The sequence below is a fragment of the Plecotus auritus genome (genome assembly GCF_963455305.1).
Source record: "Plecotus auritus genome assembly, chromosome: 7".
Lineage (NCBI taxonomy): Eukaryota > Metazoa > Chordata > Mammalia > Chiroptera > Vespertilionidae > Plecotus > Plecotus auritus.
In genome coordinates, this window is record NC_137774.1 from 50832364 (window position 1) to 50859207 (window position 26844).

The 26844-nt window shown below is 50.0% G+C and overlaps 1 protein-coding gene across 1 annotated transcript in view; it reads left to right on the forward strand.

The window, feature by feature from the left end:
• Positions 1–457: 457 nt before the first annotated feature.
• The window catches only part of HS3ST3B1 (heparan sulfate-glucosamine 3-sulfotransferase 3B1), a 45798-nt gene continuing 19411 nt past the window's right edge, over positions 458–26844 (forward strand). Inside the window, exon 1 of the mRNA XM_080678291.1 lies at positions 458–1480. Coding sequence (XP_080534417.1) covers positions 927–1480 — 554 coding nt within the window. The 5' untranslated portion in view covers positions 458–926. The remainder of the gene's footprint in view (positions 1481–26844) is intronic.

Below are 26844 nucleotides of genomic sequence, written 5' to 3' on the forward strand. Positions count from 1 at the left end.
TCATGTCCCGCCTGACTATCGCTTCTCCAACCCCCTCCCTACTGCGCAACACACACACACACACACACACACACACACACACACACACACACGTCGGGAGCCCGCCCACGAAACAACTGGATGGAACTTGCGTCCCGACATATGGGCAAGGACAGCGAGTGCGGAAATGCGCGCGGGTGCCGAAGTGCACCACTCGGTGGGGTCTGTCCTCTTCCAGCGCTGGGTTATGCCAGCATCCTTCTTCCCTCTGCTCCTGTCACCAGTCCCTGGCTCCGCCCTTCTGATCCTGCAGCCAATAGAAACCCCCGGCAACTTTCCTCCGCCCCAAACCCTTTCCACACCCCCACTTTCCGGTAGCTGGTTGGCTGCTGAAGCCTCTGCAAAGCTGCTGTATTTGCATGGTGGTCCTGGTTTCTGGTAGGTGGAGCGGCCTGTCACTCTCGGTGACTGGGCCTGCCCACCCCACCTCGGTCTCTACTCTTCCTGCGCAGTTCTCCTTCGCAGCCTCAGCGAGGAAGTGCCGGGGCTGCTCTCAGGAGCAGTTCGCAGGGCAGCGAGGAGGCAGCCCCGGGCAGCGGCCGTACGCACCGTCCAAGTGGCCAGGACGCGGGAGTGCAGCGTTCTCCTGCCCCAGAGCGGGCCGTCGCGCAGTAAGAGCCGTCCCCAGGCCAGTAGTTGCCGCCACCCGACTTTCGATCCAGTTGCGGCTCCTCCCGGGCAACATGTCAAAAGCCGCGGCCGCTACAGCTGCTGCCGCCACCTGGGGAAGAGCAGCAGGAGCAGCAGCGGTGGCCCCGGGCGCACGGGTGCAATAAACCCACCCACCGGGCGTCCGGAGGGCCAAGGAACCCTCTTCGCGCTCACGGCTCCGGCGGGACCAGTGCCATGTGCTGAGCCATGCCCCTCGCCGCGCCCGCGGGCAGCGCATGGGGCAGCGCCTGAGCGGCAGCCGATCCTGCCTCCATGTCCCCAGCTGGCTTCTGCCCCAGCCGCAGGCGCCCCCGCCACCGGTGAGGAGGAAGCTCGCGCTGCTCTTCGCCATGCTTTGCATCTGGCTCTACATGTTCTTGTACTCGTGCGCCGGCTCGTGCGCCGCCGCGCCGGGGCTGCTGCTGCTGGGCTCGGGGTCCCGCGCCGTCCACGACCCGCCAGCCCTGGCCACGGGTCCCGACCGGGCTTTCCCGAGGCTGCTGTTCCAAACAGTACCAGCCACCCCGTTGGCTGCGGCCCAGGAGAAGGCCGAGGGCGCCACGAGCCAAGAGGAGCAGAGTCCCGAGGCGCCGGACTCCCCCAGCCCCATCTCCAGCTTCTTTAGTGGGTCCGGGAGCAAGCAGCTGCCGCAGGCCATCATCATCGGCGTGAAGAAGGGCGGCACGCGGGCGCTGCTCGAGTTCCTGCGCGTGCACCCCGACGTGCGCGCTGTAGGCGCCGAGCCCCACTTCTTCGACCGCAGCTACGACAAGGGCCTCGCCTGGTACCGGTGAGTTTCCCTGACAGGGCCGGGGCCAGAGGCGCCAGCTGCTACCCAGAACGGGGGAGGAGGGAGACGTGGCTTGTGCTGGGGAAGTGACAGGGGTACAGTCTCGAACCACCGAACCCCCGGGGGCGGAGAGGGGCAGAGAACGAATGCGCGGTGCTGGCCCGTCGCGGGAAGAACCCCACCCCAGCGCGGTACCGAGTGTTGGGAGGGGGGGCGGGGAGGTACTTGCCACAACCCATAGAAACTTCTCGAGCAGCTCTGGCAGCTCAGTGGCCCATGGTACCCTAGAAATAATCAGGAGAGCTCTCCGCAAAGAAGGGGTACAGAGACTGAGATGGCGCTCCAGGAAGCATGCAACCCTCTAACGGTGGCCGCGTCCCAAAGGAATCAATGCAGTGTTGCTGGTGTTTGATTCTGGAGCTCAGACGTGCTGCGCCCCGCCGGCCGCGGCCTCCGCCCTAGACCAACTTCTCAACAGCTCCTGCTCCCCTTATGGGGATGTGGGGTGGAAGTGACGGCGTCCCCCTCGGGCCGCGGGGAATCTGGTCACGTTTTTGTTACAGTCCTCCTCTCTGCTGGAATCCGAACCCAAAGAGGGTCAAACTCGCTTTTCTGGAGAGCAGCTCGGGCCGGGAGGGTGAGCTGATGGGGTGGCCCGCGCCTCCGCCTGGCGGACGGGCTAGCGGCGGGTGGTGCGCTGCGCGCGGCTGGCGGATCGTGGAGCGGTGCTGGTCCCTGTCGGGCAAAGGCGCGCACTGCAGCGGGCCGGAGGGAGCGGCGCGCGTCTGGGTAGGCATCCGGGCGACCCCGGCACGGCCGCTGGTTTCCGCCTTCCCGGATTGGGTGCTGGTCTCCACCCGCCTTTTACACGTCGGGGTGCGAAGAGTATTGGGGGCCCATTGAATAAGAAATGTGGGTTGCCCGGAGGTCGGGGTTTCCGAAAACTCGGTTCTTGAATCGGGTTGTGGGTCGGTTCCTAAGGCACGGGTAACCAGGATCTCCGCCAACGCCTCCCGCTGCTGCCTGTTTTTGGGGTGAGCGGTTGGTTGAGTTGGTCCAGCTTCCGGTGAGACGCGGGAGAGCCGAGGGTCCAGACTCCCGCCTTCCTTCGGAAACTTCGTCGTCAGCCATCCTCTCCCCACCTCTTCCCCCACCGGTCACAGGCAAGACTCTGCCCTCTCCCAGGCAGCCCTCCAGGCCCTAGGAGCCTCCTAGAGGCTCGGGACTCAGAAAACCAACCGGGAGAGTCAAACCGAACTTCACTCCCGGCCCCCAACCCCCTTTCGGCCCCTGGAGAGGATGGGAGATAAAAGGGGCCTGACCTAGGGGATTAAAGCCGCTGTTCCCAGCCTCGTCCCCCCTCCCTTTTGTCCTTGATGTTTTCATTGTCTGCAGTTGCCCCAGTCCCAAGGGTTAGCCAGCCCTGGCAGTCACCCTTCCCACCGTCCCGGTCATGGACACCGGCTGTTAAGAAGGACGCCCGGACTCCCGTCTGGCTCTGGCCGGTCGCTAAGTCGGGCCGAGCCTCAGTGCTCCTCTAGGTGCAGTGGGGGCGTGCGGTTTTCCGCGGAGCGGTGAGGCGGGGTGCGCTGGGGCGGGCAGGTGCTGGCTGGCACGTGGGGCCGCTCTGACTGTTAGCTATTGTCATCGATCCTATTGTTGTTATTCTACCACCGCCACTCCACTCCTGGTGCCGATGGTCCCGGGCCCGGCGGCAGGGGATCACTGGTGCCCTTCCAGATGAAACCCGCTGGAGGCCGGAGGCGCCCGGAATGTGCTGAGATCAGACACACGGGCCCGGGGCCGGGCCGGACCGGGAGGACTGGCAGGAACAAGCTGAATCGTCCACGTCAGCCGACTTTGAAAGCACCTGGCAGCCTGTGGAAATCCCCACAGGAAGATTCACGCGGTCTCTTAGGCTCCTGCCCTCCACCTGCTCCGTTCCTTTTGATTGACTCAACACCGCGGAATAAAGGACGAAGTCGCTCTGGAAACCCGAGCGCAGCCGGGAGTAGGGGCGGGACGGGGGTCCCGGGCCGCGTAGTGAGCGAGGCCGCCGGGCGTGGGGGCCGCGAGGACTGGGGCCGGGACGCCGGAGGCGGGAAGTTCCTCAGCCCCCCAGCATCTCCCTAAACGGATGAGCCGGGCCGTGCGGTCCAGGAGGCCCAAGGCCCGCGGCTGCGACCCCTGGACCGCGCGGCGGGAGGAGCACGCTGGGAGCGCCGCAGGTCGCCTCCAGCTCGGCGCTCCGGGCTGCGCCAGCACACGCCGGCTGCTGGGCTAGCGGATATTTTTAAGGAAAAAGAAAAAAAAAACCTATTTTAAATGCTTTAATGAACATATTTTACTTAATGAAGAATTTTCGGGATGTCTGGGCAAATGTGTAGACTTACAATTATTTTGAAAGCGGCCGTTTTAAATTTCTGTAACTACCCCGGATGAGACGTCTGACTCAGATGCTTGTGCTAAAACCCGGTGCCAGGGAGCACCCTTCGCCCTCCCGGCTGGGCAAGCCTGGTGCTCGCCAGAGGTGCGTGTCCTGGTATCTCCCCGCGGTCCGTACAGGCAGGCAGCAGACTGGAGACGAGCACAAATAATAATTAACCGGAAAGAGTTGCAGTCAGACACGTGGTTCAAACGAGTCCTCACAGCTAGAAAATAGGAAAGAGGGGAAACATTTTGAAAGCATTTAGGCATTTTGAAGGCATAATAAAACTACGGGCCTGGATGGTTGAACCCGACTGTCGGCATCATAATTCGCTGGAGAAGCAGATCTTGGCTCTGTCTGTGCCAAGTCCTCAATGGGTTTAATCGATTGGTGCCCAATCCTTCTAGTGGCCTAACCGGCAGCCTGGGCCTGGTCGGATTTGCATGAAGTCTCCGAAATTGACTGTAGTTCCTTTCCTCGGTCAGAACTGTTGTGGGATTGACGGTTGTGGGATGGAGCTGACCTAGCCACCAGCGGGAGAGCAGAAGCTTTCTGCCGCTGCCCTACCTGCTTTAAAATCAAATGCGCCCTTCCCCGCGGCCCACCTGCCCTGGAACCTGAGTATGTCTTAGTCTGGGATAAGACTCTTGTGGGTTTGCTTTTTCAGCTTATTATCCAGCTCTCTTCCTCAATCAGGCCTCTCAAACTGGGCATGTGCTGGTGAGCACCGCATGGGGTGACACATCAGGCCTCCAGCTTCTGTGGCAGGCTGTGGTGGTGTTGAGAGCTCTGGGGCTGTGAGCCTCCCAGATGCCAGGGTGGAGAAAGCACACACCTGTACATCTAGGCTCTGAATATTGACCTTGTCTCTTTTTGATTTGGTGAAAGTTTGGTAGATTTTCACAAATGTTAATGATAGCAGGTTGGGAATTAAGTTAGCCAAATAGTGTGATTATTAATTTTTACCTAGAAATGTGCCTTAAACTTTCCAGAGCAGAAACTCATTCCCCATCTTGACTCTTCATTTTGGTTGCACAAAATAACTTGACACTAATAATGTGGCCACGTTAAAAAAAAATGTGTGTGTGTGTGCGTGTGTATGTTTATAATGCTGGTAGGTAACATTCCTGAATGTTTTTCCAATGTGCCCGGTACTGTTTCAAATTTTACAGAATTAGCAAATGTATTTAGTACAATCCTATGAAGTAGGTACTTTCATAGATGAAAAAACACAGGCACAGAGAAGTTAAGCAACTTTCCCAAGTTGTCCCAGCTAGTAAATGGCAAGCTAATATACTAACCTTGGCAGTCCTGCTCCAGGTCACTCTGCCATGCTCCCTCGCTTAAGTGACCAAAAACATGGTGGCGGTGATATATGATGAGTTCAAAACTGGGTTTGCTTTAAAAGAGCTTGAGTTTTCCAATGTACTCCGCGACCTCAGTGTGCATTGCTCACTTTGTCATTCACGTTAAAAAAATATCAGCTTCAGAACAGGCTCGTTGCTTGACCAAAGTGGGTTTATGACTAGAGTGAGGATAATTACATCACCATGGCAGTTTCTTTTCTCTGCCTGGATTGGACAGTTAGAGTCAAAGCAGTCATTAAAATGACAAAAATATCCCTCAAGTGTAAAGGCTGAGAAAACAACGCAGGTCCCTATGGAGAATAGATTTATTCTCTCCCATTTGCCCCCTTGTAAGGCTGGGAGGTGTGGAGGACATGGGGTTAAAAGAGATGCTCTAAAACTTCTGGGAGTGAACTTATTCATTTAAAAGAAATACAGTGCCAGGAGTCAAGACAAAACTTATATTTAACTAGAAGACAATTGTAATCAAACTTTGAGTAGATTTCTTTAGACTTAGATTTTGAAACCCAGTAACTTCAGAAAATCTCCCTCCTAAAAACTATATCTGAAAGTAGCAAGTTTTCCTACATTTTAAATTTAATAATAAATGCTGAGAAATCTAATTTCTCCCCTATTATCCTAGTCTATTTCTAACAACTTGGTGGCAAAGACTGTTTTCCTCTTCATGAAGGGATATTTGAGATAAGATCTGATTGGGGATAATCCTTTTTGAAGTAATTGTACTTTCAGTCCTGGAGCTTAAACCAAGTATGTAACTCACTTCAGGCTCCTGGGTGAAGATCAAAATTCTACATTTATATGCAACAATTTGAAATATGAACCATCATGTTACAAAGCTGTCAAGATTTATTAGCAAGATGGTGTAGCATGTGTTGAACTCTGTTTTTAATTAGGCACCTAAATTAGACCATAAAATGGTTGATTAATCTTTTACAAGTTGAGGGGAAAATATAACATAAATTAACCTAATCATAAGTGTTTTCCCAGATGCTCTCAGTTAATAAAATAGTCAATATTTAATAGCAACCTATTTGTTTTAAATAAATAAAATGCTGAAATGTGTGAATTTAAATTACACGTATTATTTTCCAAATGATATGTTATTATTGAACAGGTCTCTAAAAATTAGGTTATGCCCATGTCTTAAAAACTATTTATTAAAAGAGAGTGCTACAATTTGACTAAGCTGACAAGGGTAAATTTTGCCTTTTTAATGGAGCCTGATTATTGAAAATTTACAATTTAATATAGACTAATATTTATAAAAGACTTTTCCAGCTGAAGTTTTGTTATTTGAAATTGTAAAATGACCTGTCACAGCTTCTGTTTTTCTAGTTCGGTGTTTTATTTTTGTTTGAAGAAAAACTTTGAGCTATTTTGAAAAATCAGTATGTCACAAAACCTCATTCCAAATTTGTATGCCGATTTACCTTTCTATTTAAAACATGTGGGACATAAGGTTTTCTGATTTTATAAGAATCACTAAAACTATTTAGAATTAAAAGTGCACCAGGAATTTTAAAGGAAACCCATCAGTCAGTTAGTGCTATGAATCAGGGAAGTGGCATTTATTTCAAGCTCAGAGCTGAAATGCTACTTGACTAGACTGCTTGTCTGCTGTGTTCTGTCAGTAGTTTCTGAATACTTTCTATTCTCACTCTATGAACATGGAAATGAAGTTGACTGACAGAAGCACAAAATGTCCACTTTACAGGCAGAGCATAATGAACATTGCTGTTGCTGTGAATAGAGTTAGTTTCCAAATAGGGTGCTATCTCTCTCATTTAACAGTCTGTGGTTTCAGACAGTAAGGGACATTTCATCCCCGGCTGTTGGGATAGCCAGGAATCCCAGCAAAATGAATTCCCCAACTATGTGGCACATTTTCAAGGGTAATGAATACAAGCTGCTGCCTACCTCAAATGAAAACATTTCCCATGATGGAAAAGAAATGAGATACTGATATCTTTGAAAACTACTTGTAAGTAGAGCGTGAAACTAAAAAATATTTTAAACATTACCTGCTAGAACTCTCATGTTCTTCTGAAACAGTATCAAAATCTAACAACAAATTAAACAGATGTTAGTGTTTCTTGAATTTTCTTTCTGATTTTAGATTTGGGGAAAAGTTCAGGAAGTGAAGAGCAATTACTAGCTTAATAATATGATAATAAATAATTTTCATTGCAGTCAAGAGGCTCTGAGTTAAAATACTGCCAAATGCTAATAGACCCCTCATTAATTTTCTCTGTAGAGATACGAGTGCAGGTAATTGTCTATAAGTTATATCTGTTTTTTTAATTCTTCCTTTAAATGTCCACTTCTGTGCCTTCAAATATTAAAAATAGCATAAGTTACTGGGTCATTAAAACTTTTACTTCAGTGTGTCATGGATGAAATATGTTTAAATAGTAAAGCTGTACTGACAAAACTTGTTTGCCTCCTGAAGAAAGCTACTTTTAAAAATTATTTGTGCGGATCTGTGCAAAGTTGGTTAAAGAATTCTTGCCAGGGAGGAATTAATATTTTTTACAGTCGTTATAAAATTATGTATATATACACCTCATATATTCACCGTGACTATAAGTTGATTAATTAGTTACAGAACAGATAAGCTCTTGGGATAAAATATTTTTCTTCTAAATACGGCAAATGTGTTAAAATAAGTCTCTGGTTTAACATCAAATAGATTGTATTTAAGACGAAGCTAGACTATTTCTTGAGGAGAGATAAGCACTTTTAAACGCTTTTGGCCAGAATGTGAATTATTGTATGTGCATTCACCAAGCAACTTGGGGGCTGATGATGCAGAATACCTGTTTCCTCCCAAATCCTTGGCCCGTACTTCGTAACACGTCCCCCTGGCTTAGAAACCCATGAAATGCCAAAAGGTTCTTCTGGGCAACACGAGGCTTGGGAAACAAATGGAGAGTGAAAAACACGGGAAGGGAATCGAGAAGCAGCAGACTGTTCACGTGTCTCTTCAATGAATGGGGCAACATGGCCCCAGACAGGCCCGGCGCGGCCACGTGTCTGTGGCTTCCCTGCCGCAGGAGGGGCGTTCGCTTTCACCGACTCCCGAGGTGGCCGAACCCGCGGCAAAGAAAATGGCTCCGCGGCCGCCGGCTTCGGATCAGTCTGCACAGCCCTGTCGCGTGGGACCGCGGCATCTGGTCGCGGCTGCGTCGGGGAGACAGATGGTCGCGCTGCCTGGCGTTGGGGGCGGAGCGGGAGACCTGGCCTGGGGCTGCCCTCGGTCCCGGGTCGCCGGCCGCGGCCACGTGACCAGCCCGAGCCGCGCTCTGGCCTCACCTGTTGGGCTGTGCCGGGTGTAGCGGCCCGCGCTCGCAGTGGGCGGAGCCCGAGGGCCGTGCCCTGCACCGATTGGCCCTAGGGGCTGCCGGGAAACCAATGGCATCCCGCCTGCGCGATAGCCCCGCTCCGGCCGGAGCGGACTTCCCGCTGCACGGCCTCTGGTTCTTGGAGCTGAATTGGCCCTGAACTGCCCTCGCCTTCCGAGCAGAGCTTATCCCCTGATCTATTGTGCTTCCTTCCTTCCTTCCTTCCTTTCCTCTCGGCCTCTTCTAAACCCTCCTGCACAAATGCCCCTGCCTTGTGGAGGGGAGGTGCCTCTGTTCTGAAGTTTGCTTCTGTTGGGCAGAGCAGTGAGGACTCACGTTCCCTTCAGATTCTGGAATCTCCGCTACACTGAGGCTCAGTGGCCATTTCTCCTCCCAGCATGTCTAGTCTGCATCCCTAGAACCCCTCGGGCACACACTCCCTGGTCGCTCTCCTTTCCTCAGCCCTGGGCTCACAGTCTGAAGCTGCCCCTTAGAGGGAAGGGATGGCTCCCTTTTGGACAACGTGGAAGCCCCTTTCTGCTCCCTCGGCCTGCAAGGTGGGCTGGAAGTGCTCTCTGGGTACTGACCAGCTCACCTTCTCTAGTCCTGTCCAGGAGGAAGGACAGCCTGAAAAATGCTCCCAGTGAGGAGGGGAGTTACGGCTGGCACCGGGAGTTGATTCTGTTGTGGATTTGCATGAGCTAGCCTTGCTTTCTGGAAGGTTTGCAGAGGTGCAGGAGGTGGCCTGTGTTAAAGGGCAGGAAGCTCACACAGGACGTCGCTCATTGCTGCAGGAGCTGTTGAGACAATGCAGGATTTGGTCCACACATCCATTAAAGTAGCTTCCCCCAGGAGAGGACACACTGAGCCTACAATTAGAGAACAGCAATTCTCCGCCAGAGCACTCCTGGTGCCTTCCCTTGCTGAAAGGACTCCTTCCCCCTTCTGTCTCTCTGGCTGCAAACTCATCCTCCTTCAGCCAGCCATTCCTCTGATGTGTGCCGTTCATTGGGTCCCTGGTGCCCTCCTGTCTGATTGTTTCAGAGTCTCCAGGCACTTAGCATATGCTAGCGCTGCCAGTTAACACAGATGCACAAAAAAGTAAACATCCTGTTCTCAGCCAAGAGCTTTTTACAGAAGACCCAAGCAAGTGAGTGGGTGTGGTGGGGTGAGGAGGAGAGAGTAAGGTAGGGAAGCTCATCATCCTTGTCATTGACCTGAAATGCTTAATGGAGGAAGCAAAAGGTGACCATTTGAAGTCCTTTTCTATAGTCAATGAATAATACATTCTTATAAACCATGTTGACCCACGTTTTCACTTATCTAACAAAGATTTATAATAGTACTTACTTTAAAAAATATATAGACTTTATTTTTTAGAGTAGTTTTAAGTTCACAGCAAAATTGAGTGGAAAGACAGAACTCCCATATACGCTCTGCCTCGCATAAGCACAGCCTCCCCCACTATCAACATGCAGGATCAGAGTGGGACATCGGTTACTATCGATAAACTTATGGTGACATGTCATCCTCATCTAAAGTCCATAGCTTACATTAGGGTTCACTCTTGACGCTGCACATGTTACTGCTTTTGAAAAATGTATGATGGCAAGTACCCATCATTATAGTCTCATACAGAATAGTTTCATGTTCTAAACATGCCCTGTTTGAGCACTTTCACTATATGCTATACCGGGCAGCCCTTGCGGTGCTAAGGAAATACAAGACATGAACTTGTCCTTCAGGGGCCTGCTAGTCCGTGAACTAAAATCTACAGGCTCAAAGAGGTCTCAAAGCAATGAAAGCACTGATTTAAAAAAAAAATCATTAGTCCCGCCGATTCACTAACAAATCTAACGAAGGAGAAGAGGAAGCATGAGATAAAATGATGCAATAGTACAAATAAGAAATGTGACTTTATATTTTACTTTTCCAGGAGCTTCCAAAAACAGCTAAGGAGGTAAGGAGAAGGAGAGAGCATACCAGTTACTCTGTGATGCAGTAGATGAGGGAGCACCTGCTGTGTGCAGGCCAGTGGCTGCGGCTCATGGCATCTCAGCAGTGGTGCTTTCTGTGTGATTTCCCCCCGTTTGCAGAGGAGCAAAGGGAAGCCCACAGAGGGTGCCTAGGGTCATCAGCTGTATCCATGGATGGCTCAGCCTCTTGAAGCTATTACATCCCTGAGGGCCCTTCTAACTCCACAACTCAATATAAAAGTATGCCCAAGATCATGTATTTTCTCTCTTTTTTTGTCTTTTCCTTTAGTTCTCCACACTCAGTCCTCAGCTCCCTCTGTGGCTATGACATCTGCTTTGATGATGCAGCCTTCATGAGTGTCATCCATGCACCAACCTGTCACTGTGGCATCATCCCTGTTGCCCCTGCTCCAACGACAAAATCTGTACATTTGATGCCGCTTGGTGACCACAGCCTCCTTCCACTTCCTCACTTGCCAACCCATCTCTTCTCTCTCACCTGTTTCTTAAAGCTGCCCACCATGCCCACACCCTCCCCATCATGCCCACACCACCCAGATCTCAGGATCACACTGAAACCCTCAGCACTCACCCCAGTGGCTCATCACTTCCTTAGCTGATACCCAAACACCCTTGCCCCACCCTGTGGAGACTCCTATTTTGTACCAGTTGTGTAGAAGGTCTTGTCATAGAGTACACCTGGCCCACTCCAAATCATGTCTCTGTCCAAGAATTTGGGCCTTAATCTGCAACTTAGCCCATGCCAGACCCCACGATGTACACTGGCCCTTCTGGGTGGCATCCTGTGCCTTCAAGCACTGGTCCATAGGACTACCTCCACACAAGGTGAAACTCCAGCAAGATACGACATTTGTAAGAAGGCCACTCTCTTAACCACTTCTTAATGTGGCCTTATTTCTACTTTTCCCAAGACTTTCCTCCATCATTTCTAAAAAAGTATTGTGTTCTCTCTTTCCTGTATTATTTAAAGAAAGTCCAAGACATCAAATTTTACTGAAAAATCTGGCATGTGGGTTTTTTAGTCAAATTTGTTTGCACATAACTGTAAAAAGTGTACAACTCAGAAGTGTGTAGCCTGGTGAATTTCACAAAGCAAACACACCCGTGGAAGAGCCATTCAAGAACCCCAAGGCCACCCTCATATTCCCTTCCTGTCACTGTCCCTGTTCCAAGGATAGCCAGTATCCTTCCTTTTACCACCACAGATTAGTTATGACTGCTTGGACTTATTGTAAAGGAAATCCTAGAGTGAATATTTTTATGTTTTTAAAAACATGTAAATTCATCACGAATATTGACAGATTCAGAGATTTCACAACAAGCAGCTTTTCTGCTTCTTTTATTAAGGCAGCAACTGGTGGAACCTGAAGAGCAGCAGCAGTGACTGTGAATGGGGTGTGTCCTCTTCTGTTTGCTAGAGTCCCCACTGCTCCTTATTGCTCACGCGTAGCCAGCTTCACTGCCTTGTTACTTGGCTACTCCTAGGTCTGGGTCAATGCCAGACAGTGTGGGAGTTACATTTTGGTCTCCCCCCCACCGCTTTTTAAAGGTATGCACTATTTCAGGATTGAATTTCCACTTATCATGGACGTTATTGTTAGATTTTAGAATGAAGTTTTTTGTCTGTTTGTTTTTTCCTATTTGACTAAGTTTTTACTTTACAACTCTGTAGCGATCCTGGGAGAGGCTGCATAGAGGTGGGCTAATTGGATGACAGTTAAAATTAGAATCACCATCTTAGAATCATTTTCAATGACATGCTTCTTCTGCTTTTAATTTTATTTTTGTTTGTGCTTTTTAACTGGCTCTTCTCCCATGTAGCCCCCAAATGGGGCCAGCCTTTGGCTATGGATGCTTTGTGATCTTGGGCAAGTCCCTCTATCTCTTTGGTGTCAACATCCTCAAGTGTACAGTGGGGATGGCCCATCAGTGCTCCCTAAGCTGGCACTCAGCAAACCCTGCACAGGACTACCTTTCCCCACTCACTGTGGACAATATGCTGTCCTACTGCGGTTAACTATACACCCTGTGCCCTTTACCTTCCACCACAATGTGCGGCACCCACACTCGGCTGTGCTCCAGTGAGTTCATTGATAAGAGCCTTGGATGTTGGAACGCTGTCGATTACTTGTGGTAGCTTTAAACTCCTCCTCTACCTCCCTGAAGATAGTCTGCGGGCAGACCACACTTTGAGAAGCACTGTCTCAAGTTTCTTCAGGGAACAAAATGTTCTAAAAATATATATAAGTGATTTGTAAAAAAGTATATAAATAGTTCCTTGTTCGCATATTAAAGGACCTTAGAATTACTATAGCTCAAAACAAAACACACAAAAACTTGTTTAATTTTGTTAAAGTTTCCTTGAGTACAATTCCTTTTTATTCAGTACCTGCTGGTAACCGGAGGAGGCCTGCTGGGCCAGCGGCCACCTGGGGCAGTTAGTGGAGCAGGTCTCCAGAGCTTCCTGCCCTGTGCTCTCTCTGTCCAGCCTTGAAACAGGATTAGACTCCATATTCTCCCTCCTGAGACATCATCTCACACCATGTGTCCGCACCCCACACCCCGGGGTGATTGTGCACAAGGAGTAAAGGGGGGAAATTGGGGTTGCAGTAAATCAGGGGCCCTGGGCAGCGGGTGCAAGCCCTGGCTGGCCTGCCGCGGGCCTCTGCTGCTCCCACGTGCTGCCCTGCCCTGGCCGGCTAATTGCAGGTTCTGCTTTCCTCCCAGGAGCCTGTGCCCTTTTCAAAGGTAAGGGCTCCGTTTCCGAGCTGTTTACAGAGCAGCCGTCTGCTGTGTTGGAAGAGGCGAAGCTTTGATCCCCGCCTGTTGGGCACAGCCTGTGGTCTGTGCGTTTTATGGCAGCACCAATGGGACTGCTCACGGACGATGCGGAGGCCCAGCGCCACATGAGCCTGGAGCTGCACACCGGGACAGTCGCCTTATTTTGTAAACGTGCACTTTCCCTTTTTGTGTCTGGGGCCAAGGGCAGCACTGAAAGTGCTCCTTAGTCACACCGGAAGCGAAGGAAACTTTCCGATTAGGTGTCACTGGGAAAGGCGAGTGGAACCTTTTGCAGAGAGATAGGGATTCATTTACCCATTTGTACAAAACTTAATACCGCAGTGTCTGCGTTTCCCTCCCAAGCACTCTGCACTTGCCACGACGATCTTGTTATCTCCCGAGACACTTACCATGGACTCCTGGTATTTGGTGAAATTCTAATGTGTTTGGATGGCCCCTCTCCTGGACCAGGTGCTGGCCAGGGCATGTCACACGGTGTGGAGGGGAACAGTTTCACACCACAGAAGGGTCTTCGGTTGCCTGTGCTTGACTAGCTTTTCTTTCTTATCACACTTCCCTTCCTATAAAGTTACGGATCTTTTAACAGGACATTTAATACCGACCTTCTCTTTCTATGGCCCTTGTGAAAATCAGGCAATAATGCACAGCCTTGTGCCAAGTCATGACCAGAGCATCCGGGTGGCACTACTCACGGAATACCGAGCATCTGCCATTCATTCATTCATGATTTGATTTCATCTACCAGTGTTGGAACACCTAGAATGGGTCAAAGGGTGTGAAGGACTTGGAAAAATACGATGTTAAGCAGTTGTTAGACGCCTTGAGGAGATCACTTTCTTGGTCAAGAGGCCATGGTGAGAAATAATTTAGAACAAAGTAAGAGCCAAGAGAAGGGAACTCAAAGGAGAGGCAACCATGGAGCTGGGCTTTCAAGTATGGGTAGGAGTTTGTCAGCCAGTTGTCCCAGAAAGCAAATAAAGGTGTTCAGGGCAGCACTGTGGGAAAGGCCTAGAGAGAGGCATGGCAGAGCACTGGCGATTGGAGGAGGAAAGGAAGTGTTGGGGATGCCCCTTGCTGACCACAGTCTCCTTCCACTTCCTCACTTGCCAGCCCATCTCTTCTCTCTCACCTGTTTCTTAAAGCTGCCCACCATGCCCTCACCCTCCCCATCATGCCCACACCACCCAGATCTCAGGATCACACTGAAACCCTCAGCACTCACCTCAGTGGCTCATTACTTCCTTAGCTGATACCCAAACACCCTTGCCCCACCCTGTGGAGACTCCTATTTTGTATCAGTTGTGTAGAAGGTCTTGTCATAGAGTACACCTGGCCCACTCCAAATCATGTCTCTGTCCAAGAACTTGGGACTGAAGCTTTCATTCATTCTGAGGACTTCCATCAGAGCCACCTCATCTTACCCGAATGGTGTCTTTTGGGGACGTCAATTTGGGGGATGGGAAGCACAAAGCCATGTCACCTATGGTGGGTTGCTCAGCCCCCAGATGGGGCAAATAGGTCGTAGGTCCCAGAAGCTCAAGGTGGGGACCCAGCACTAGCAGACAGCTGTGATCTGGGCTGCAGGTAAAGGCACCCAAGTGAGACATCAGTCAAATTCAGAGTTGGGTTTAGGAGGTCCTAAAGGGCAGCCCCACTCATGTTTAATACGTGAGCCCCATAAAGAATTTTCCAGCTGCTGGTTGCTTGTCAGTTATATTTGAATTTGGATTTGGTGCATTTTGCTTCCATTGTGAGATTATTTGGCTTTTCTCTACTCAGTGGAGCGTGTTGAGAGGACAATCTGGAGGAGACCGGCACTGGGGACCTTTGGGATTGTACTGTCCATTGGAATTCAGCAACAGGGACAGAGCACTGGGGAGGAATCCAGTCAGTTTTGTGTAGCTCTTAGTGTCCCTGTATTTGTATGTCCACTGGTATCAGTGTTATTTCTTATAGCTGCATATTGATTTTATTCATTTATTGAGCATCTATTCTATGCCAGGCTCTGCAGATGCAAAGCTTTATTCATTTCATGGATTTTATTGCCTGTTTTATTAGCACTGACCCTGCCCTCATGCTACTGACATTCTATTGGGGAGATGGACAGGAAACAAATAAACAAGTAAACTAATAAAAACAGAAGGTTTCACTCAGTGATGGAGGCACGACAAGAAATAAAACAGAGAGAGGGGGTGGAGTTATGGGGAAGAGGGTGGCAGGAGAAAAGGACTGTGTTAGCAGGAGGTCTTGTTAAAGAGAGGATGTTGAGCTGAGCAGAAGCCTGAGCAAGAGAAGGATATTTGTGGGTCTGTGAGATGACACTGTGACCAGAATGAAGACGTCAAAGGAAGAAGGAGGGTCAGAGAGGCAGTTCCATGTGTTCTTGGAGTGAAGGAGTACCAGTGGGGGCTCTGCCTTGTGGAGACTGACTCTGGAGAGTGAGTGAAGGTAGGTAGAGATAGCTAAGTAGGGTAGGGCCTGGCACACATAGCAGCAGAGGGAGTTCAAGGCCAAGCACAATAGGGCATGGCACACAGAAAAACGGAGTTCCAGGCATAGAAATACTGCGGGAGGAGTGATTAAATGTCTAGGTGGGGGAGGGTCTCCCTGGGAAGGCTTCAGAGAGGAGGTGACAACCCAAGCAAGGTTCTGACAGATAAATAGGAGTTCCTGTGAAGATCAAGTGGGGAAGGGTCTCCTTGGCAGAGGGAATCCACGGGAAGGGGCAGGGAGGTTGACATGAAAAAGTGTGGTGGATGCCGGGAAGGACCACGGAGGAAAAATGCAGGTGAGGTTGGACAGCATCGTGGGATTGGTGTCTTGTTAGTGCGCCTTGCCATCATGGGGTAACAGTTTATCCTGCGCCTTTTTTTCTCTCAAGTATTTCAACTTGGAAGTGGGATTTATAAGATGCCGTTCAGTAGCATTAAATAGGAATTGCTTTTGCTGGTGATCAGAGGAGGTGCCACCCAGAAAAAAGGCAAGTGCTGGGATCCTCTCAGGATGTTCCTGGACCCACGTCCTAAAGCCAGTTGCTGTTTGCTTGCCCGGACGGAGCCTCTCATTAGGGTACAGCCTAAAGCCATGTAATTAGAAATTCCACTTCTCAGCTCCTCGGACCTACACAGGGAGCAGCCCCATGGACGCTCCGTTTCAGCATTCTTAGAGGCTGAGAGGGCCCGCCTGCCCGTGCCAAGATGCCAAACCTGGTAATTAAGTGGTGGCTCTGCAGGCACACACCTGTTCTGAATGTGTAATTAGTGCCTGCTGCCCTTCTTACTGCGGCTTAGCCCTCCGTGCAGGCCATTCACAGGGATGGCATGTGTGCAGGCATGAGTGTGTGCGTGTGTTAGTGTGTGTGTATGCGTGTCTGTGTCTGCGTGCATGCATGAGTGTATGTGTGTGCCCCTCCCCTTTCTCTTCCTTATTGTTCAGAAGAGAAAATGCAAAGAAGGGGCTGTGTGGAGGCCTGGAGCAGTGGTCAGCAAACTGTGGCTCACGAGCCACATGCGGCTCTTTGGCCCTTGAGTTTTTAGCAAAGGCCAACTTAGGAGTACCCTAATTAAGTTAATAACAATGTACCTACCTATATAGTTTAAGTTTAAAAAATTCGGCTCTCAAAAGAAATTTCAATCGTGGTACTGTTGATATTTGGCTCTGTTGACTAATGAGTTTGCCAACCACTGGCCTGGAGGATGCTGTTGGGAGGATGCTGTTGGGAGGATGCTGTTGGGACTGACTGCTCTTTGGATACTTTGCCCTCTGCGTTCCTGGTTTGCATCCAGGCTAACTTAATGTCCAGCTGCAAGGCTGCTCCCACATGACGGTGATTGCAAACGGTTAATGAGCTAGAAGGGGAGGCCGCCTCCTGGCTGGATTCCCGGGCTCGCTCTGTGGCTTCACAGTGCCTGTGTGGCAGCCTGCTTGTTTCTTGGTTGGAGAGGCTTGTTCAGCCTGGCACACCTTCGGGAAACTCCCTGCTTCTAAAGATGGACTGAGCTGTGACTTCTGGCCTCTGCACATGGAAATCCAGCTCGCTTTTCCTTTCACACACCTGGATGCTGGGAAGGGAAGAGGGAGAGCTGAGGGGGCAGCCGTGTGTGTCAGCCGTTTGTCCATACCTGTATGCACGGTGGAAAGCCGGCGCCTTCCCCCTCCCTCCGGCTGGGTGTGTGTCACCAGCGGCTACCCGCTGGACGTGCTGTGTGGCAGCCAAGGCTGGGTAGGGGCCAGTGTTCCCTCCTGCAGGGGCCTGGCCCAGTGGAAAAGTCAGGACTAAGCAAGCAACAGAGAACAGGAATAGTGACAGAGGACCTGGCCGTGTGGGGAGGGCCACTCTGACGATTTCCGTTTTGTGCCGGTTAGTTGCAGGGGGGCTGAGTGGACATAAAGCATGAGGGCAGAGGTGCCGAGAACAGAGGTTTAGTTCCCATGTTCGAAGGTCATCTCTCTCTATGTGCATGTTTGTATGATATTTACATAAGTGTATTTCCATGTAAGTATATACAGCCCATATAATCCCCCAAATTAATTAAACCTTTTTCATTGTCAGAAGAGAGGGAATGCGAAGGTCTCCTTAGAAAGGAAGCAGGTGAGAGGGCAGGGCTGGTGGGGTGGCTATTGTATTTGAGCATTTTATCTTGGTTCTCACAAGTGTTGAGAAGCAGGATGAACATGAGACTCTGAGTTGAACATCCTGAGTCCAAGTCCCTGCTTTGCCATAGCCTGATATTTGATTTGGGGCAACTCTGTCTAACCTCCCTCAGCCTCCCTCTCCCCATCTTGGAAATGGAGCAGACACACCTTGAGAAGGTGGCTCAGTGAGCCAGCGAGATCCTGGGCATTCGGTACTTTCTCGTGGATAAAGTGTTAGGAAGGTCTTTGAGGTGACCTCATACGGCTTTCTCAGCGCAGGGAGAATACCCTTGGCTGTTGCCCAGAGGCACACCTGTTCCGTTGCATGAGCTTGGCAAGTGCGGCGTGGTGTCTGTGGCTTCACAAGACCACATGCAGACCCTTTCTATGCCGGCTCCCTATCTCAGTGCTTACCAAGCTCCAAGGGTAGCTCAGGCAGAGCCTTGGAGGTGAGCCAAACTTATGGCCTCAGTGCGGTGCTGCCCTCCTCTGTGACGGAGAAGGCGTGTCCGCTCTGCTCTGACCTCCTGAGGACCTTCTCGGCCATGCCTCAAGCCAGGACAGCCTGGTGCCAGGTGGTGGCTGGGGCCCGGTGGTGGTAGATGCCCGGTGGTGGGGATGGCCTTGTCAGCGCAGGGAGAATGCCCCTGAGCATCTCCTGCCTCTGGTGGCCCCCACCAGTGCCCAGTGGTGGCCGGGGCCAGGTGGTGGCCGGTGCCCAGTGGTGGCCGGGGCCTGGTGGTGGCTGGGGCCAGGTGGTGGTGGATGCCCGGTGGTGGCCGATGCCCAGTGGTGGCCGGGGCCAGGTGGTGGCCGGTGCCCAGTGGTGGCCGGGGCCCAGTGGTGGCCAGTGCCCAGTGGTGGCCGGGGCCCGGTGGTGGCCGGTGCCCAGTGGTGGCCGGGGCCTGGTGGTGGCTGGGGCCAGGTGGTGGTGGATGCCCGGTGGTGGCCGATGCCCAGTGGTGGCCGGGGCCAGGTGGTGGCCGATGCCCAGTGGTGGCCGGGGCCAGGTTGTGGCCGGTGCCCAGTGGTGGCCGGGGTCCGGTGTTGGCCGGTGCCCAGTGGTGGCCAGGGCCCGGTGGTGGCCGGTGCCCAGTGGTGGCCGGGGCCTGGTGGTGGCTGGGGCCAGGTGGTGGCCGGGGCCTGGTGGTGGCCGGGGCCTGGTGGTGGCCGGGGCCTGGTGGTGGCCTGTGCTCAGTGGTGACCGGGGCCAGGTTGTGGCCGGGGCCAGGTGGTGACGGGTGCCCAGTGGTGGCCGGGGCCTGGTGGTGGCGGGTGCCCAGTGGTGGCTGGGGCCAGGTGGTGGCCTGTGCCCAGTGGTGGCTGGGGCCATGTGGTGGCGGGTGCTCGGTGGTAGCTGGGGCCAGGTGGTGGCCAGTGCTGCCGAGCTGTGTGCACCTTTGCTGCACCGAGGGGCCATCCCCTTCTAGACACCACAGTCCCTAAAAGCTGAGGGGTGCTGCGCTGTGGGATTTCATGCCTGTTTTGCAGTTGGCAAGGGTAACAGTCTGTTGTGATATTTAATAAGCCCCATTTCTGTTCTGAATATGAAGAGAACCGTCTCTCACCAGAGAAAGAGCGGCCAGGGAAGGGTTTTTCCTTGGACAGATGTATTTGTGTCACAGAGAGAAATCTGGATGGATTCATGGGACATCCTGAGGTTCCCTGGGACACAGCCCACAGCATCTCACACAACCCTGATCCCTCTTCAGCATGTCACCTGTTACCCTGCCACCTCCCAGCACAGTTTAATCTGTGCATTTAGCTCGCCCAGGAAAACTGTCCTGCAGGGTCTGAGCTGATGTCCCCAACATGCTAATGGGGCAGCAGAGGCACCTCTTGTTCTCTCCTTAGAGGCTGTTTGCTCAGGGGCTTAGGGTTGTGTATTCCCAGCCCCAGGGTTGGGCAGGGCCTCATTTGGGAAAGTAGCAGCTTAAGATCTTTATTTGGCCTTGTCAGCGCAGGGAGAATGCCCCTGAGCATCTCCTGCCTCTGGTGGCCCCCACCCCCACCCCACCCCACCCAGGCTGACTGAAGCTGGCTTTTCCAGCCCAGGGAGCCTTCTCTCACCAAGGATCTGGTGCTCCCCTTTCCTCAGCGTCTGTTTTCACACGTGGACACGAAAACCACAGTCATTTGTTTATAACAGCTCTTGGATGAGCACCTGGAGTCTGCGCTGACCCCCACCCTGAGCACTGTGGAAAGCTCCTGGAATTTCTGTGGCTGATTTCAGAGCATGTTAGTGTCACCTTGCTTAGAAGCAGAAGGTGGTCCTTGCTCCTACTCTTTCCTCACATCTAACCTGTCGCTAGCGGTACTTTCTTCCTTCAAAATGTGTTTGAAATGAGCTGCTCTGTCATTGTCACTCTTCCTCCCAGTCACATCTCCAGAATGGCATTGATTTGTATCCACCTTTTTGAAAAGGTACTTAGGGGTGGCCTTTAAACGAGACCTAAAGGGCCACAAATACATCCAATGTGAGCGACAAGACAAGGAAGAGTTACCAGGAGGTGGCCTAAGAAACAGCTCTCAGATGGCTGGCCATGATCCTCAGCTTCCTGGCAGCCTTCCCCCAGAGGCCAGCCTCAGTCACACAGCACAGAGAGGGTGGGGGCCATGCCCCGGCTTGGAGAGCGCCCTTCCAGGAAACGCATGGTAATCCAGCCTTTTTTTTTTTGTAAAAACAAAAGGTAAAATGGCGACGCTCATCTAGATATAATGGTAAGGATTACATCTTAATGATCATGTTAGGTATTTTATTTCACTCATTGTTAATGAGAGAACCTTTGGTTCAAAGGAGAAGTCAAAAGAACGCAAGTTTACTTGGAATAAAGGGATGTTGAGATGAATATAAAAATAGGTAGGGCCCTACCCCATTTGGCTCAGTGTATAGAGTGTTGGCCTGCCTGCGGATTAAAGGGTCCCGGGTTCCATACTGGTCAAGGGCACATGCCCTGGTTGCAGACTCCATCCCTAGTGGGGGGTGTGCAGGAGGCAGCCGATCAATGATTCTTTCTCATCATTGATGTTTCTATCTCTCTCTCCCTCTACCTTCCTCTCTGAAACCAATTAAAAAAAATTAAAAACAAATATGGGCAGAAAGTATGTGATGGGAGGTAGAGACCCAAAGCTCCAGAATCTCCACCCAAAAGCATGTATTCGCATGCCGATGGTCAAGGATTTTATTGCATTGCTACCTTATCTATAATTTACAGAGTTGCAAAATATCTCAGAGGCAATAAAAGGCTGGAGTCAGATAACCAGCAGTGCCTGGCTTCCGCTGGAGACACCTAGTAAAATGTCTTTATATTTTCTTGTATCAGTCTTCAGTAGGCTCAGGAAGTTTATCTCCAGCCAAAAGCCCAAATTGGCTTCAACTATGCTGCTGGGAGCACTGCCTCCTGCTCCTAATACATTTGCATGCCACTCACCTCCATTCACATGTGGCTTCTCATGGCCTCTAAGACCAAATTCAAATTCTTGCTTCATTACTCATTCACCCTTTATTCATCTAACAATCATTTATTTTTGCCACAATGCAAATAAGACACAATCCAATCCTCAAAGCCTTCCAGGACTGTAACAGCAGATAGATAAAGGTTGTGCTAACTGTGTGAGTGTGTGACAGTGTGTGTGTGTGTGTGTGTATGTGTGTGTGTTTTGAGGATGGTGGTCGGAAGAAGGAAGCAAGGACTGATAACCCAGACTGAGAAAGGGATGAGTCTCATCGAAATGTATTAGATGGAGGGCTGGAAAGAATGCTCTCAGAGGAGGAAAGTCTATGGGGGGCAGGGAAATTCAGGACCCACTTGAGGAATTGTAGGGCCTTGTCTGTAGTTGGGGTGAAGCAGAGTTGGGTGCAGTGGTGAGAAAGGAAGTGGGGAGCTCAGAATTCACTTCAATGGTAGGCTCCACACTCTGAGAGGTGGTGCAGATTTGGCTTCTAGGTTTTGCTTTTGGAATGTCTGTGAGTGGAAGCTGTGTAGATAGAGGGCAACCCAGCTTTTTTTTCCAGTCTTTCCAGTATTGCCCACCATTCCTAAGAAAAACAGATACAGACAAAAATCTTCAGTCCAAGCTAAATGGCTCAATTACTGCCGTATATTCCTAAACTGAGGTATATTTTGTCCTTGACTTCTTCATTTCCACCTTACCCTTAGGACCAGCTCAAGGAAGCTCGATTGTCTCAAAGGACACACATTCTGGGTGCTGCTTTTCCGCATATCTCCTTTTGGACTAAGTAAATAGTAGCTACAGTATTGGTAAACTTCCTTCATGTGGACTTTCTTTCTAAATACACAGTATGCCCCAGGAGGGCAAGGATTGTCCCTATATCCATACACACCTGCCATGTCACTGATTCCCTGAACACCCCTGAGAGATATTACATTTACATTCCTAGTCGGCTTACTTCTTGCTCCCTGTGAGAGACGTTGGGGTATCTTACCCCATCATCACTTGTTGGATACCTGGGAATGCAGACAAAATTTAATAATCATTAAATCAAAATAATAAGTAAAATAATAATTAATATAAATCAGCTAATTAGAGTCATTTTCTCATCATTATTAACTGCAACCACTTATTAGTTTGAATAGGGAAGATGGTTTATTACCGGCCACCAGAGGTGGGGCATTCAAGGTTCATGAGTGAGATATGTCACAGCTTGCTTCTGTCCCACAGGAGACATAAGGAACACTGGTCTTATGCCATGCTTGTTCTTTGCTTGAGCTTCTGATTCAGGTTCAAGACCTTCTTTATGGGTAGGGCCTCTTAATGTAATTGTGTCACTTAATGTAATATGTCTGATGACACATAAATGTTGCTCTAGAATTAACTTTGGGCGTCGGGATAATGAGATCAGCACCATTTTCAAACCTGGCCCAAATGGCAATTTATTATTCCAGGTTGCCCCCAATTCTCCTTACATAGTTACACTGTGACCTCTAGTCATTAGCTTTACACATTGCTCACTCATTCCCTTCATTCAACAAATATTTTTAAGTGTGTCCTATGCCTGGTGTTTTGCTGTTTTTCTTGTATTTCTTTTGAAGATAAAAATCTTTAAGATTCATAGTGCAAACAAATAACAAAACAAAACATAGACAGCAATACATTTCAACCAAACATTTTGTTCTTATAAATAGTCATTAGAACAACCAGTAAGAATAGTTATAGAGTTAGTTTTTCATTCGGGCTAATGCAGGGTAAAAGGCTAATCTTACTTGTAATTCTTAGCAGCTCTCTCACTAACCATTTACTAGTAGTTATTTGATCTCCTTGGTGCTTATAGTTTTGTCCCCTTGTGGGAGTTGTGGGGTGGGGAGGGAGCACTCCGTCTAAAGTACATCATTTGCCAAAGCATTCTCATAGCATGTAAGACATAAAGAAGGGATGTCCTCAAATAACATTATTTGATCATTGCTTCAGCCTCCAACACGTCCATCTTCTGTTCTTAGACATGAAATACACAAGGCAAGCAGTTCTCTGTATAATAGTCTATTGCAAATTTATAAGAAATGGTTGACCATACAATGAATGAGTGAGGATTTGGAGAAGTTAGTCTTCCTCTTCTCCTACTGAAAGTGGACTATGAAAAACTTCCATTACTTCCCAAGCCGAGAATTCCAAAAAGGGTCTGCAAGGGGGACTTTGATGGACGACCTTGGAGTACCCATTGGCATTGCGGTGTCGCTTATTTTCTTAGGACACCTTTTGGTCAGCTTCAAACATTGGGTCAAGCCAACTGGCAAGAAGAAAGCACTGAGGACAAAGAGGAGGGCGAGATAAGAAACAGCAGCTTCTTCTTTGTCAGCAGATCCTCCAAGTTTACAAATCCCTTGGATGTTCTCTCTGGGTAGAAAGTACTTCTTTTCTTTAAAATGATCTTGAAGTATTTAAAGCCTGTGATAAGAAAAGTTTATTTGCACTCATTTCCCTTTGTTTTAGCTTAACTCAAACTTCTGTCTCAAGATTTTTATTGACCTAATTTACTTTATACTGTTTTCAGTTGATAACCATAAAATGGGGTTGTTTGTCAAAGGAGGAGGGAAGCGGGGAGCAGGATGGAGCCATTATCTTGGACTTAAGTCAAGAATTGATGGGTTTTTCTTTTCCCAAACTCCTCCCGGCCCCACAGTGAGGAGGCAGGAAGGCGAGTGATTCTATCAGGCCTTCCCGGTGGGTCTGGTTTCAGCACTTGTGCTGTTTCTTTTCATCAGCCTACGGACCTCTTCCCCCTAAACTGTGGGGGGTTTGCTCCTTGTAAACCCCATTCTTTGCCATGTTATAAAAAGAAAGAATCCTCCAAAGTGGGCTGTGTTTGTATTAAAGATTGCCTCATTTCCCACTCCTCTTCAGCTTGGAAAGGGGACCACAGTTTTGTGACCCCAAAACTATGCCTGTTGGGGTATTGATTTTTATGCTGGTTGTTAAGACACAAAACACTCAGTAAGAACCTTTAACCCTACCCCTTTCCTGCCTAAGAGATTCAGAGGGAAAGGCCTGCTCCGGGAGGGAATCTGACCGCATGCACCTTAGCGGTAAGTGGGGAGGCTCCAGGCAGGCCTGGTGGCAGGATTTCCTTCACCCCTCTCACCTCCTCCATCCCCCTCAACCTAATCCCATCCCCCCACGTCCTAACCCCCCCACCCACTGTGCCCCATTGTTTCTGGGCTGCTTAGCAAGAATTTGCCTGCCACAGTGTGCTGTTCTTTTTAGCTACCTGTAAATTGCCTATTCTTCCTTCTGAAATCCCATCACTGTCCCCTTTTCCTTTGTCCATAAGGGCATATTCAACCTCAACTGCCCAGTGCCTCTGTGGGTCTCATACCTTATAACACCCTTGGCATGTGCATCTGTAGTAAACTTTGTACATTTCCTTAGTGCTCTGTTCATTTTGCAGCCCAACCAGAACTGGAAGGGTGGGAGGAGAGTATTTTTTCAGTCCCCACATGGGGACTATCCCATTCATTCAGTGATGGGGACCCAGGAGAGGAGCTGGGTCTTTATCTCCAGGGTCCTACTGGGTACTAAGAAAGGTCCAAATAGGGGATTCTCCATAGAGCAAGTGATGAATTTCAGGAAACAGACTCTTTCAGATGAGACTTTGAGTTTAAGAACCAATTCAGTGTTTCTCTTTCCTTAGCAGCATTTCCCTCGAAATATTCCTGGTATCTGGAGCCATATATCAAAGGAGATAATAGAGGGGATGTAAATGGATTCATTCCACCTTTCTCTTAGGTAGGGTTTTGTACTGTAAAAGCTTATTCATCTACAAATTACATTTGTATTTCAGTGTGTGTGTGTGTGTGTGTGTGTGTGTGTGTGTGTGTAAAATAAGACAAATATTTCCATTTTACAGATGAGGAAAGACAGCTCAAAGGTGTTAGGCAACTTACCCAAGGTCACACAGCCTGATCTACCCACTTTTCTTTCTACTCCACCCAGCACTAGGCTACTTAACAAATGGGTGCATGGTTTAGGGCAGTGGTTGGCAAACTGCGGCTCGCGAGCCTCATGCGGCTCTTTGGCCCCTTGAGTGTGGCTCATCCACAAAATACCAGGGCCTGGGCGAGTCTATTTTGAAGAAGTGGCATTAGAAGAAGTTTAAGTTTAAAAAATTTGGCTCTCAAAAGAATTTTCAACCGTTGTACTGTTGATATTTGGCTCTGTTGACTAATGAGTTTGCCGACCACTGGTTTAGGGTACACTTGTCATTGATCTGTATCTGAATTATGCTCTGGGGTTGTTCTATACTCATGCCCCCGAGATACACATACAAATTCAATCATCAAGTATTTATAAAGGTTCTCCTTTAACTCTGCCAACTTGTGTCAAACTACTGCTGGCTGAAGGAGGAGGTGGAATAGGGATGATGGGAGAGTGGAGATTGTAAAGGTCATCTTAGAGAATTTTAGAGCCAAAGAACACCCTTTTAAACCAATGCACTAATTTTATTCACAGGGAAACTGAGTTCAAAGCTTGGAGTATTGGTCCAGGGTCAGGCTCCTGTCAGTGGCAGGCCAGGCCAGGAACCCACAATTTCACACGTCCAGTGCCCTGTGCTGTCGCTGAAGGTCTTGGAGCACCCGCAACCACCCCTCCCCCGTCCCCCTACCCCCCCTGCAGTGTTTTCATTCACTCTGGGTTGGCTGGCGGTCCTGAGTGGTTGGAAGCTCTTGGGTGAAAGTCTTACAAACATCCGCCCTGAGTTACCCAGAGCTGTTGGGGTGCAGCAGGAGGTGGGAGAAACTGCAGGAGCACGGGAAGCACCGAGTGCCACTGTGGAGGGGGAGGGCTGACCCTTTGTTGCAGGGAAGGAACCTACAGAGAGCCAGGCTCCCACCATCCCCAGGGACAAGGCGCCGGTTCCAGACAGAGCCAGCACTGAGCAGCCCGAGGGGAGGCGGCGGTCCCCGTGGAGGAGGGCCCGGCTGAGCGGCTGCCCTGGGGCCTGGTGCCCCTTATCCTTATTCCTGGGCCCTTGCTCCCCTCTGCCCAGTGGCAGCGCTGATTTCACTGTCTAAATAAAGTCTGCTTCTCAGAACACTTTTTTCCCCCTTTCTTTCTCTCTTTCTAATGATCAAAACAAAAAAATTTTTTTTCAGGAAACGGACGCATTACTCTGATTTCACTGATTTGTCCCGGCACAGTGATGTGCAATAAACATGAGCGATGCCCCAGAGAGCTCCCACACAAAAGGCTATTAGCTTTTAATTGAAGCCCGCCCCCCATCCTGCGCCCCCCCCCTCCCCGCCCCCTCCAGGAACAGGAACCAGGCCTTTGTGCAGTG